Below are 14,792 nucleotides of genomic sequence, written 5' to 3'. Positions count from 1 at the left end.
TTGCCCCTTTTTTCCAACCCCACTTCAAATTCAACAAAAGAATGAGGCATTAGGGGTATGCATGTAAAAAATTCTAACCAATATAAAACACCTTATCCATTGTTTGATATGATTTCAATTTTATTATCAAGAAAATATGATATTCTTTTCAATTTAAAATGGTTGAAGTAGGAAAAATTATATACTAATATTATTTTTGTTATAAAATGAAGAAGATACATTGAAGACAATGAAGAAAATTACTAAGAGGAATCAAACTCATCCACTAAGTTGTGTGCATCATATATTTATAGTAGAAGTAACATCTTAACTCAGACATGAAAATATCAAAGTTTACAAGGAATTACAATCTATAATTATTGTACGCAATAAGATACTCTTGATATGGAAGGATATGTTGTTGTTGTCGTCCATGATAGAAAGTGCATATAATAGAAATGTGGATCACCAAGATTGTACGCTGAGATGCTTAAGATTTTAGTTGGAATTACATCTTTTGATATATCTCTTTTGGGGTGATAGACATCCATAATCAATATTATTTATAATAGTTTCTCTTAGATGTTCATGAATAGATAATGTACCTCGTTAAAACTTTATTAAGAAAAACCCTATTGAAAAAAATATTAGTGAATGAAAAAGAGTATCCATATCAAAATAATACTTATATTGCAATATATTGTTTACAAAAAACAAGTGTATAGTCTGTCGTCTTTCTTCTCAAACGTAATTACTTTGAATAGAGTCATATTGAAAACGTATTATAAAATATGAAAGATACATTAAAAACAAGGAATAAATTTAAGACAAGATGAATTAAACTCATCCATTGAATTATATGCAGCACATATTTATAGTAGAAATTGAATTTTCTCTAATATGAAAATATTAGAATTTACAAGAAAATACAATATATAATTATTATATATGATTATTGTATACAATAAAATTCTTTTGATATGAAATGTTGTATTGTAGTCTATGATTGAAAGTGCATAGAATGCAAATGTGGATTGTCAATATCCATTATGAGGGAATTGAGACTTAAAAGTTACATTTTTAATATTATTTATTTGAAAATATTTATAATAATATTTATTAATATTTATCTTTAATTTTAATAAATTTATCGTGTGTACGGACGGAAGGTTAGCATTTTGGCAAAATCTATATGTTGATCTTGGGTTCGATCAGGATACACTGTAGATGATACGGCGCTCAGAGCAAGGAGGGTGGTACAGTGAGAGAAAGGCGGTAGAAAAACTTATTTTATTGTCTGGTTCTGTTCGTTAAAGGGAAATCGAAAAACCGTTTTCTTCGGTTCTCGCTCGCTTTCTCTTTCTCTTTCTCTGTTGGCTTGTTGTGGCTATGGAAGAGAAGAAGAACAGCCATGATACACAGCTCGAGACGGCCAAGGTAGACCGAGCGGTTTGGTTGATGAAGTTTCCACCGCTGGTATCACGTTCTTGGCAGTCTCAGACCGACTCAACTCATCCCTTGGCTAAAGTCGTACTCTCCATCGACCCTCTTCGTTCGAACGACGATGACAACTCCTCTCCACAGGTGATGAATTCCTAACAATTTCCATTCTTCTTAATGACATCTGGTATTCTCTATATGTATCGTTTTTTTTTATTTCTTTCGGTTGTCTCGACTGCCTCTTCTGCGTTCTACTATTCCTAAAAGACGGGATGAACCAAGTTTAATGGAATCGAGATCTTCTTATATGGTTACCTTTCGTCAATGCTTGGTGAGAATCGTCGCTGAATTACTTTGGCATTGTCTGTACGTGGGTTGATGGACTCAGATTTAGAGCAACTCCATGTTTCGATTTTCAAATTCCGTGCAGGGCATCTGCCATTGCTTTTGACTGGGAAGTTGTTGTCGTGTTTTTTTATTTATTATTATTTTAATTAATTTCTTGGGTTGATATGGGAGGGGAGAGTGGAGGTTTAAAACCCTTCCAGTAAAAGAACTTATCGGGGTGGTGGTGGAAGAGAAGGGATAATTCATCTGCCTACATTTCTAGGTTTTAGTTTTATCTGTTCGCAGCCTTACAAAAATCTGTAAGCCTCCTTAACTGCTCCACAAAGCATTCTGTTGGCTGTTTCCAGTCAGATTCTCCTGTTCCTTGGCTTCAATTAAGATAGTTATTTTTAACACTGCTGCATTATTATCTTCTTCCTCTTTTACTATTCTGAGTGCTCTTTTTAGTATTTCGGTTCTGGATTGCTTCAGGCTAAAGTGCTTTAGGTTGCTTTATCTTGTGAATGTTTGTTATTCTTATGCTAGGATCAATTTTCTGTTGAAATCGCACCCCTTATGGACTCCCGCTGGTATTTTAAAGATAACAGTTGGGCCCCTTTTGTTTTAGTTATGGCAGTATTTTCAACTTCTTTTGATCATCTGATGATAAAGGCTCTTAGTTTCTCTGCTTAAACTCTGTATCTGAACTTTTGTTTTCTTTGATTCAAAACCCTAACTCTTTGTAAGTGGAAATTTTGTATAGCAAGGGCTTATAGTTACCAGGACCGTTGGGCCAATAACCTAAATGGATTGATTTTCTTGAGATTGAGACCATTTTGCATAATAATTATCAAATTTGGCTTTACCTGTCACTGATGTTGACCATTTAGTTTGTTTTAAATAATTTTTTTATATGTGCCGGATAATCAGTGTCCGTGCCTTTCTCTGATGTGTTATGAACAAAAGCACTAGAGGGTCCTACTTGTCATTTGAATATTTAAGTTTCTGTATCTATAAATGGTGCTGCCTGCATATTGTAAGTGGAAATGAAATTGGAAAAGAAAAAAGTGGGGTGGGGAAGAGGGATTGAGAAAATAAAAATACATGCAACTTAGCTTCTTCTTATTTTATTATTTATTTATTTATTTTTATTTTTTTCCTCCCGTGTGAACACAGAATGTTACAAGCTGATCTTTTCGGAAACATACTTGCAGCCCAACTTTTTTCTTCTCTCTGATGCAATTAAGTTTGTCCAATTGCTGTAATTTTGCCTCAAGTAACTTCATTGTGGCCCAAGGCTGGGTTCTATAAGCCTTAGGTGACGTAGTCCTTGATTCATCAACGATCAACTAGGAGCTAGTACTTCCAAGATCTTAATCAGAAGCAACTTATGGGACAAACAGTTTAGGATTAGTCTTAGTTTTCGTGATTTGGGCTAGAATGGATGGTTTCCATGACTATGATGGAGATGGTTAATGTATATGGAGATCTCAAGTGGGATGGTTAGGTTATGCTTGAAAGAGATTAGGTCAGGTTTCAAGGAAAAAGAGTGATTTATTGAAATGGGGATGATAGTAAGAGGAATTAATCTTCCTTTCTTAGTTCTTTGTTTTTGTATTTCTTCGATTTTTAAACCATTAGATTTAAGCCTGCTTCTCATTGAATTACTCTTTCATATTACTTTTTGCACATCCAATTTAACACATTGCTTGAATAATGGTCAGTTCACAATGGAGATGACTGGTACTGAATCTGGAAATGTACCTAAGCGATACTCTTTGGATATGTCTACAGACTTCGTTCCAATATGCGTTTTTTCCCAGACAACTCAAGGTAAAGAATATGTTTCTTAAGAATTCTTGTTTTAATGTTTAAAATCTAATTATGCAACTTGGAGCCATTCCTAGTCTACCAATTTGGCATGTTTGCTTTCATAGTTCATGATCAAGAAGGTTCACTATAAACCAGATATAGGTGTGAATAACCTTCAATCGACCATCATATCTATCAAAATAAGTGTACCATAATTTGATTGTTTTCTTCAAAACTAGCTAATTCAAAAGTTGCTATGCACAACAAACGAAAATCATGAACTTATAGAGTGTTAGGCACTAGATTTATGATTAATCAGTCCAGTGCAACATGCAGTATATTAGTCCCTGTAGTGTATCATATTATTTTTATTCCTTTTGTTACTGGACCTCAAACCTCCAAATTTTTTACATAAAATATAGCATAACACCAATTATCCTGTTGTGTATTACTGTTTAGACACCCAAACCTTTTGCATGTCCAAGTGAATAAAATAATATAACATTCCTGGCTGCACATTAGTTAAGCTGATGATGGGCAGGTAAAAACTTTTCTGCAATTTGATCACCTTTAAAAAGCTGTTGTTGAAGGGAGTTGCAACAGATGCATATGCTGAAAGTTATTTTGCAAATGGCAACCTTAAATGGGATAGCATGGCTTCTTGTCAGCATGATGCCTATGCAGTATAGGGTCTAGCATCCCAGGCAATAAATGTGAACTGTCTTTTGTTGGGTTCCCACTCCTAGTTGGTAACAAGGCCTGTACCTAGGAAACTGCAAAATAGAGTATGTATTGAAACTTTCTGTAATTTGTTTTCTTCTACAGGTCCTTTGTATGTATAAGTAACATCAAAATCTCTGATTAGATCACAATGAAAATAAATCCATCCTTTTCACCCACGTGTTGACATTGGTCACACATGCAGTTTTGGCCATTTACATTCAGTTAAACTCAAATATGAATTATGATCCGGATAGCATTAGAATCTGATATGTGATTCCGATGTGTGCACATTCATCTTTCATTGGGCATGAAATATTTAAATGTTATAGTCAGCATCCATTTTGGGCCCACTTCAGATGCAGGACAGGGATTGGCCCTCAATATGTACCAAATATGGATGTGCTTCTTGGAAGCAAGCTGTATCAGTGTGAGGATACAGTTTAATACCTAAAGATTTGGTTCCAGAAGTAATATACGAAGCTTTTACAATTCCCAAGCATGCATGCCCAGACAAAGAGGGTAGCTTCTTTTGTCACCCAAGGTGATTGATATTTTCATGTATAATCTTAAGAGTGAATATCAGAGACACCCCCAAAAAATCTGACCTTCAGCACAGAAACCCCAGTAAAATACAAAATTATTGTACACTTCGACTGGACGGTTTGTGGTTGGTGCTTGTCTATGCATTTTTATACTTCGGCAGGGTATGCCGCTGAATAATCTGATGAATTGTAGCTGGAGATAATTCTTATTTTTGGATTGTAGACTAAGCATAACATTCTGGATGAAAATCCTTGCTTTGCAGGGAAGGTTTCAGTGGAGGGGAAAGTACTAAATAAATTTGACATGAAGCCCCATAACAAAGACATTGGGAACTATGGAAAACTTTGCCGTGAAAGGACGAACAAATACATGACCAAAGCCAGACAAGTGCAGGTATAGTACATTATATGTTTTTTGTGTTGGTATATAGATTTTTGCCACTTTTCATCCCTTTTTAACCCTTTTTAAGGTGATTGATGATAATCGAGGAGTGCACATGAGACCAATGCCGCTTGGTTTACTGCCAACTGGAGGCAAGGTATTTATCTACTTCCATTCTCTCTGTTTACTATTTTTGTGCAAGCATCTTTACTGGTCATTTTGATCGGATAGGATATATATGTAAGAGACTTATTTGTTCTTCTGCTAGGATAAGAAGAAAACAGTGCCAGTCAAAGGATCAGAGATGAAAAGAACAAGGAGAGACCGTGGAGAAATGGAAGACATTATGTTCAAGCTCTTTGAGAGGCAACCAAATTGGACATTGAGGCAGTTGGTCCAGGAGACAGACCAGCCTGAAGTACGTTCACCTCTCTTTTATTTTAGCATAATATAGAAGGGAAAAAATGATGGTTGTTGAAGAAACATCTGCCATATCCTTTTTGCATTCCTATCTATTTTTTTTTCAAAGGCATATTACTGAGTTGTTTTCAACAGATCAGGGAAATTTATATGCGGCTATCTTTTTTGATTTTTACCCGCTGTACCTCTCCAAATACCCTTGCCAGTGGTTCAGGGATTCACATATATTTTGCTTGCTAAGAATGGTTACCATAAGAGGTGGACGGAAAGGCTACAAAGCTTAATGTTTCAGGATATAATGTTCAGTATGTGGAGGGAAGTACTTAGCAGCTTTGTTACGACTATGCAGAACAAGTATGTTATTTAGTATAAGCACATAGGGATAACTTTCATTTTATAATTTGATATTTTAGTGTTTAGAGGATCTAAAAGAATTGGAGATAGACTATTAAATGGTTAGGGAAGTAGTGGTGAGAGATAATGAAATAGTGTTGGGTTTTAAAAGAAAAAAAAGGGTAAATTACAGTTTGCACGCTTTAGTGAGGCTTAACTCTAGGTTGCACACTTTAGTACCTTAAATTACAGATCGCGCATTCTCAAAATTACAAGTTGCACGTTCATCACTTTCCATCGAAGATTCTATTAAGTTAGGAGTGAAATGTCCATGTTACCCTCATCATAGTATAATGACCAATTTACCCTCATTTAAACCCTCTCACACCCAACCCTTCTCCCTTCACCCATCTTCTACCTACACCTCACTGAAAATTGTCCACCACCACCACCGCTGGAACCCACCCCAACCCTCCCCTGCTAGTGACCACCGCCCTCACCGTACTTGCCATAAAATCTCTCTCTCTCTAGCTCCGTTCCTAAATGGTCAAAAAGAATATCATTAATACCAAATTGGTGGGGGTTGTTGAAGTTTCGTTGTTAGAGAGCCTCACTAGTCTTATTTATTAGAAATGATTGAGAACGTTTTGCTTGGTGCCATCTTCTCTCTCGCTCTTGAAGGAAGAAATGGGAGATGAAGGAGGAGAAATAATTCTAGAGCCATGGAATAGGTTGGATGGAAAAGCAGTGATGGTAACATTAGCATCTTCAGGGATAGGGAGTGAGTTCTGCTTGAATCTCGCCATGAAAGGCTGCAAAATATCGCCGCTACTCGTAGAAAGGATTAATTAATGTTTCTCTGCGACGAAATTAACCAAAAATCGCAAGTTTCAGATTCATATTCATCTGCTAAAGGAATCCAAGCTGTTGCGGTAGAACTCGACCTGAGCGCTACATGACCTTTGATCGATGCTTCTATGCAGATTGCTTGGAATGTGTTTGGCCACATCGACGCCTTGGTTAACACCGCCGGAGTTAGAGGAACCTGAGTTAAATGTTAGCGGCCTAACTCCTCTGAATTCTCCTTTAGGTTGAATGTTATTGAAGAGTATCCATCTAGTGCAGGGAAGGGCAGTGGTCACCAACAGGGGAGGGTTGGGGGGGTTTCCCACGGCGGTGGTGGACAATTTCACCAGAGTAGGTAGAACTTAGAAGATGTGTGAATGGAGAATCCCTTCACCCGGGTTGGGAGTAAGGGGGTTTAAATGGGGTAGATTGGTCATTATACTATAGGTAACATGGACATTTCACTCCTAACTTATTAGAATCTTGGATGGAAAGTGATGAGCGTGCAACTTGTGATTTTGAGAGTGTGCAATCTGTAGTTTAAGGCACTAAAGCATTCAACTAGAGTTTAAGCCTCACTAAAGCGTGCAATCTGTAATTTACTCAAAAAAAAAATATATATATGTTAGACAGATGAGTAAAGAAGATTCTTATTCCTGAATGTATTTGGTTGGGATGAGTGATGCAATTAAGATTGTTCAATTTGGTCTATTGGGCATAGTGACTTTGTTTTGGCCCATAGTTGGATTCTATAAACCTGAGGAAAAAAAAATCATTACCGAAATCCCAATAGGAATGCTCAATTCTTATAAAGAGACTTAGTGGTGGGATGGTGAGGTTCAAGCTGCCATTAAGAATAAGAAGGCTAGTTTTAAGACATGGCAAAAAACTAAGGATGTTGAGGATCTTCAAAGGTATAGGTTGGCTTGAATTAAAGCTAAGAAAATTATGGGAAAAGCAAGGGAGAAGAAGTATGAAAAGTTATATAATAAGTTGTGTACAAAGGAAGTGAAAAAATCTATTTATAAGATAGCTAAAATAAGGGATAGAAAGAGTAGAGATCTTGACCATGTTAGATGCATTAAAAATGGAGATGATAAAGTACTAGTGTGTGACGAGGACATTAATAAAAGATGGGAAATCTATTTCTTTAGTCTACTAAACGAGCATACTTTAAGCTCCATTGATTCAGACAATTTCAATATTCACCAAGGCACCAATTTTTGAACACATAAGGAGAATTTGATATTCGAAGTCAAAGAAGCACTAAGGATGATGAAACTAGGCAAGACACAATGTCCTGATGAAATCCCAATAGAAGTATGAAAAAGCTTAGGATTCCACAGGCTAGGTTGGTTGACTAAGTTGTTTAATAAGATTATGAGCACAGGGAAAATGCCAGATGAATGGAGGAAAAGCATCGTGGTTCCAATTTAAAAAAAAAATAAAGGAGATATTTAGATCTGTAATAATTATAGGGGCATTAAATTGATGGGCCATACTAAAATTCTGGGAGAGTAATTGAAACCTATTTGAGACACTTAACAACAATTACAGAGAACCAATTTGAATTTATGCCGGGAAGATATACAACATAGGCTATTTACCTAATTAGGAGACTTATGGAAATGTATAAAGAGTATAAGAAAGACCTTCATATGGTTATTTATTGACCTAGAAAAAGCTTATGATAGAGTTCCTATAGCATTAATTTGGCAAGTACTAGTGAAATGAAGTGTTGCAAGTAAAAATGTGGATATAGTTAAGGATATGTATGATGTTTTAGTGACAAGTGTAAGAACAATGGGGGGGGGGGGACAAAATAATGAATTCCCAATTACAGTTGGGCTACATCAAAGATCAACTTTAAGCCCTTATTTATTTGCACTTATAATGGATGAATTAACCAAAGACATTCAAGGCGAGGTCCCTTGGTGTATGTTTTTTGTTGATGATATAATGTTGATAGATGAGACTCAAGTGGGGATTAATGCCAAGTTAGAATCATGGAAAAAAACTTTGGAATCAAGAGGCTTTCAACTAAGTAGAACGAAGACAAAATATCTAGTTTGTGACTTTTGTCATGATTGCCAAGTGCTGAAACTTGACGATAAGGAGATTCCTCAGAGTGATTGTTTTTGGTACCTAGGTTCAATCATAAATAAAAAAGGTGATATCGAGGATGATGTTTCCTAAAGAATTAAATTAGGGTGGATGAAGTGGAGAGATGCTTCTAGGGTTTTTTGTGATCGGCGTATTCTTTTAAAGCTTAAAGGAAAATTTTATAAGAGCGTCGTTTGACCAGCTATAATGTATGATGTAGAGTGTTGGGCTGTTAAAAATAATTGTACAGATATACTCAGTGTAGAATAAATGAAAATGTTAAGATGGATGAATGACAAAATTAGGAAGGATAAGATAAGGAATGATTATATTAGAGTTGGTTTGGGAGTTGCTCCCATAAGTTATAAGCTTCGAAAAAGTCGTTTGAGGTGGCACAACCATGTTCAATGGAGACCTATAAATGCCCATGTACAGAGAATTGATATAATCCAGATTAAAGGAATTAAAAGAGCTAGAGACAGACCTAAGAATTAAGATAACCTTAAGAGAATTGGTGAAAAAAGATATGCATAGCTTATGCCTTGTATCTAGCATGGCCTCAAATAGATCTGATTGTAAGGTAAGAATCTATGTAGTCGACCCTATTTAGTTGGGACAATGCTTATTGTTGTTGTTGACTGAAATCCTAATAGGGGGAGAGAAAAGAAAGTGCATGTGCGAGAGGGGGGTTCCATCTCTTGAGGTTGTGCTCACATCATAGGTGAGAGATTATAGCACTGAACACCAACTTATCGACCAAATCACAAATTGATGTGCTTGAGGATGATCTCAAAACCCAAGCCTAATCCCTAGAGAAACCAAAGCTGCATCTGAATCAGGGCAAAATGGTCTAAATGGCTTTACCCCATAAGGAGCAGGAGGAGGGGTGGGAGAAGAAGGGATGGTTGACATCTTTGGGGCCATTCCAACACACGATGTAGTTGGGGTTAATGTTTAGGTGTTTGTGGATAAGGAGAGATTGGGCAGGGAGACAAAGGTTGAACCTCTCTATTCTCTAAGCATTGAGGCATGATGAGGGACATAGCCCTTGAACCAAGCCAGTGGGTGCCAAGAAATCGGCTGGAAAGGAGTATGAATAAGGTTCCAGGAGAGGAGGCGAGGGAGGTGCCAGTAGAGGAAAGTTGCCGGATGGTGCGATCTCAGGTTATGGGGTGCTAGGGATGGAGAACCCGAAATTATCAAGTATGAAATTCTAGAGCAAAGTGAGTTTTGGGATGCGAGTAGCCTTGGCGAGAGCCCATGAGGTTGTAGAGGATGCTCGCAGGATGCCTAAGCCAGAAAAAAAGTAGCACTCTTAATGATTTGGGTGGTGATGGTAGGGAGAGCAAGGGGTCTTATGAGGAGGATCTTCTCCATGCCTAAGTCCAAATGGAGTCAGATCTTAGCAAGTGAGAGTAAATCTAATTGACCTAGAAGGAGTCATGCTTGGTGGAGGTTTTTCAAATGAGCTTTATCAGCTGGCACAATTGCAAACATGGATCCTAAGAATTCCAGATCACCCTCAAATTTAGGGTAGCAAACAGAGGACCACCTGATAGGGTGGAGGAATCAGGACGAGCCTAATTGACCTTAAATGAAGTCATGCTTGGTTGAGATCTTCCAAATGAGTTTTATCAAGCTGGCACAATTGTAATTGTGGATCCTATAAAAACTTTAGGCCTTCTATTTTGGGCATATATATGCAATCGGCCTAATTTTAGAAGCCCAAAAAGTGGGTGATGTGGATAAGTCACTTAAAGCTTATTTTAATTGAAACAAGCTTTTGGGTTGGGTCACATGTATTGGGCCTTTGCTCCCATGAGTGTACTTTGTAATTGACCTAAAATGTGGGTATTGATTAGGCAAATAAAATCAATAGTTTTCATATCTATACTTGGTATATTTGTTGGATTTTATCGATGCTGGTTCAACTGGTTTGCTAGTTTTAACCAAATGATTAGAATCTCATCTTGTCTCAGTTTCTCGACAAGATCAAGACAGCCAGAATATCAAAATTTTGCTTAAATTTCAGCAAAACATGGTATAATGCTAGACCATGTGTTAGTTGATTGTTTTGATAGGTTTTAGGTGGTTTTTTAGTCGGATTTTTTGTGTACAGCTTAATTTGAGGCCAATAAACACAACTATGATGTTATTTTTTACTAAAACTTGACACAAAGTGGTGTTCTTGATTTGCATATGTCCGGATGTATGCGGACGAATCAGGATTTTGGGTTTTCACAAATCTAAACATGGATATACAAGAGAACATTGAAACTTTCATTAAAATGCAAGAACTATAACTTAAGAAGTCATAACTCAGTATTCAATTACAATAAACAAGCTGCAACTTCACAAAACATCATAATCAATAGTTACTATAAATAAATATTTAAAATGTAAATAGCGATAAAGGCATATTGGATGAGTTATACTATGAAATTATGGGAGAGAGTAATTGAGAGTTGCATGAGACAAGAAATCGATATTACGGAGACCTAGTATGGTTTTTATGCCAAGGATCTACAAAGGAAGCTATTACCGTATTAAGGGTCTTATGAAAAGGTATAGAGTGTAAGAAAGATCTTCATTTACATCCCCCCCCCCCCCCCAAAAAAAAAAAATAATAATAATAATAAACTGAAATAAAAGAAGATGAAGATCTTCCAGTGGTCTTTGTCAACTTGGAAAATGCCTGTGATAGAGTCCCTAAAAAGTTAATTTGGCAAGAGCTAGAGAAGAGAAATGTTTTAAGTAAGCTTGTGGACATAGTTAAGGATATGTTTTTAGTGGCAAGTGTAAGAATGTAAGGGGACAAGGTGGTGAATATCTGATTACAGTTGGGTTATATCAATGACCAACTTTAAGCTCATAAACATTTGCACTTCTAGTGGATGATTCAAGTCATTCAACCAAAGACATTCAAGATGAGGTTCTTTTGAGTATGTTGTTTGCTGCTGATATTGTTTTGGTAGATGAAACACAAGTAGGGATTGATACTAAGTTAGGTATATGGACAACAACTTTGGAATCAAAAGGTTTTAAAAACCTAAGTATGATGAAGACAAAATGTCTAGTATATAACTTTGGTTGTGATTAGCTAAATAATGAGGTGGTGAGACTGGATGAGAAGGACATGTTGCAAAATGTACTTTAGGCACCTTGCCACAATCAAAAATAAAGAAGGTGATATCGAGGATGATGTTTTCAAAGAATTAAAATAGGGTTGGTGAAGTGGAGAGCTACGTCCATGGTTTTGTGTGATTAATTATACCTTTAAAAGTCAAAGGGCAATTCTACAAAGTGTACTTTAGGCACCTTGATACAATCATAAATAAAGAAGGTGAGATCGAGGATGATGTTTTCAAAGAATTAAAATAAGGTTGATGAAGTGGAGAGATCCGTCCATGGTTTTGTGTGATTGAAGTATACCTTTAAAGTGTGATTGAAGTATACCTTTAAAGTTCAAAGGGCAATCTATAAGACCATTGTACAACTAGCTATGGTGTGGGCTGTAGGGTGTTGGGCTGTTAAGAAGCATCATATAGATAACTCAAAGTAGCAGAAGTGAGGATGCTAAAGACGAATGAGTAGCAAAACTAGGAAGGATAAAGTAAAGAACGATCATATGAGAGCTGATATGGAAGTAGCTCTGATAAATGATAAGCTACGAGAAAGTCGTTTGAGGTGGCATGACCATGTTCAATAGAGGCCTTTAAATGCCCCTATATGGAGGAGTGATTTAATCTAAATTGAAAGAACTAAAAGAGAAAGGGGCATAACTGAAACAACCTTAGGAGAAGTGGTGAGAAAGGATATGTATGGTTTAGGCCTTGTATCTAGTGTGGCCTCAAATGGAGTTCATTGGAAGGCAAGGATCCATGTAGTCAATTCCATTACTTGGGATAAGGCCTGTTGTTGTAATTTAATTAATGCTCGGTTTGTTCTTTATCGAGGCAGCCTCTCAGCAAAAATTGCTGGGGTAAGGCTTGTGCAGAAGCCTTCGGCACTGGTTCGCCGCTTGGTTTGGACTTATAGGTCCCGATTTATGCCAATTTCCTAACAGACAAATAGATTTTATTTGTTGAAATCTTTTATGTAATTATCTCCAATTGCTTATATTAGTATATCTGAAATTGCACTGCAATGAAAATGGAGTTAACCAGATAACCAGTCATTGGCTGGATATTGTTGCCTATAAGTCTATAACACTGCACGAGTTACATGCATAAATTGTAAGCAAGTCCATGTTTCTGGAAATGTAGCTAGTGTCTTGCCAATGCATCTCTTAGGTCATCTCTCAAGACTACCTTTCCAATACCAATATTTGACGCCTTTAACAGAATGGAAGATATAGAATGATGAATAATGATGTCTTGGAGGACTGAACCCCCTTCCTGCAGAAATCTAAATGGCTTAACGTCCAAGGAAAGATTGTAATAGGGGAATGAGAAAACAATCCCTGGACTCCTGGAGCAAGGTCTAGTAAAACATTTCGAGAAAAATTTAATCAGGATTCAGAAAGAGAGGAAAAATAATGGGAGGGCTCTAGTATTAAATTTGGTCCAGAGAGGGTTGGCTCCACCTACTTTGAGGTGGTATTTGGCATATAGGTTCATTCGGATGAGTGGTGCCTTAGAATTTGGTTAAATTTGTTTATTGTGAACTAGTTCATTTTTTTGGTAAGAAAACTATTATTATATTTATCCACAATTATATATATACACACACACAGATTCATATACTTCTTAATCTCACTTCACAAAGGCGTTAAACTCTGCCCCCCCCCCCCCCCCCCAAGGTCCCTTGGATGAATAAAAAATTATTAACTTAGGAGAAAGGGTGGAGGGGAGAGTACAAGAGTGAATTTATTTGTTGATTGTGAACAAGTTCCATTTTGATCAAGGGTTTTTATATACAGTGGTTCATCGACTTTCTATCTTTGCAGCAATTTTGTGAAGGCGCTAAAATCTGGTTACATTTGTTGATAGTGGACCAAGTTCCATATCCATCAAAGGGTTACATATCCAATGATTGATGTCTTTCTTTTCTTTGCAGCAATTTGTGAAAGATCTTCTAAAAGACCTTTGTGTCTATAACAACAAGGGAACTAATCAAGGGTCCTACGAGTTGAAGCCTGAATATAAGAGATCGGGTGAGGAAGCAGGTCCTGGATAAATTGGCTTTAGCAAATGCTGACATAAAAAGGTTCCTGGAGCATGTCCTCTCCCTTCGTTTCCTCAAAAGATTGGATCCATGCTGATGTCAAGTTACTCGAAAATGAAAGATCAACCTACTCAACAGTGAAATGCGGAAGTAGAAAAGGTGATTATAGAGAGTAGGCTTCTTGGTTTCTTTGTCATGTTTACCTTAGGATATCAGTTGGGGAATAAGAGTTCCGAATAACACAACAGATATTTTGAAGTTAAAAAAAGTGATTTCATATGATGATTTTTGGCTTCTTTCTCCATGTTAATTTCACATTTTTTTTCTTCATTCCATTGCTGGCAATTTCATTGTTTTGTCAGTGGCAACAAAAACATGTGCTAATTCTCCTGAATGATACACCGCAAGTTGCAACTTGCAAGCATTACAAATTGACTACAGAAACGGGCCTCATCAGAATATACGTGTGGAGTGATTTTTGTCAAGAGATAATGACACACTAAAAGCGTGGGGTCCAAGCACCAGTGCCCCTCTTTCATGGCACAAAAAATTGTAAGAAAATAATCCAAGGCAACGGTGCATGCCTGCTGAATTCAAGTTTGAGATTGCTAATCATTTTCTAAGGGTTTCATTCTCAATGACCACCCAGACATACAGCTAAAATTGATTGTACAATAAATGGTCCGGCACGCCTATGGCTACGCAGGTCATACAATGTC

General features: G+C 36.8%; 1 protein-coding gene across 2 annotated transcripts; it reads left to right on the top strand.

Annotated features, from left to right (window-relative positions):
* The first annotated feature begins 1,218 nt into the window (after positions 1-1,218).
* LOC149027032 (Transcription initiation factor IIF, beta subunit) lies at positions 1,219-14,710 on the top strand. Of its 2 annotated transcripts, none has more exons than XM_089158332.1 (6): positions 1,219-1,563; positions 3,471-3,579; positions 5,087-5,217; positions 5,294-5,362; positions 5,483-5,623; positions 13,966-14,710. In XM_089158332.1, exons 1-6 carry the CDS (start codon positions 1,369-1,371, stop codon positions 14,083-14,085), a joined length of 765 nt encoding a protein of 254 aa, XP_089014458.1. In that variant the 5' UTR covers positions 1,219-1,368; the 3' UTR covers positions 14,086-14,710. The 2 variants fall into 2 exon arrangements, with proteins under 2 accessions (XP_089014458.1, XP_089014449.1); XM_089158323.1 differs by having other exon boundaries at positions 5,474-5,623; positions 13,966-14,709.
* Positions 14,711-14,792: the final 82 nt, after the last annotated feature.

Source organism: Hakea prostrata, chromosome 1, assembly GCF_041222555.1.
Source record: "Hakea prostrata isolate BN-2017 chromosome 1, UWA_Hpros_2, whole genome shotgun sequence".
In the NCBI taxonomy this organism is placed as follows: domain Eukaryota; kingdom Viridiplantae; phylum Streptophyta; class Magnoliopsida; order Proteales; family Proteaceae; genus Hakea; species Hakea prostrata.
The sequence above is the reverse complement of the archived record's forward strand: the minus strand, read 5'-3'. Positions and strand labels throughout refer to the sequence as shown.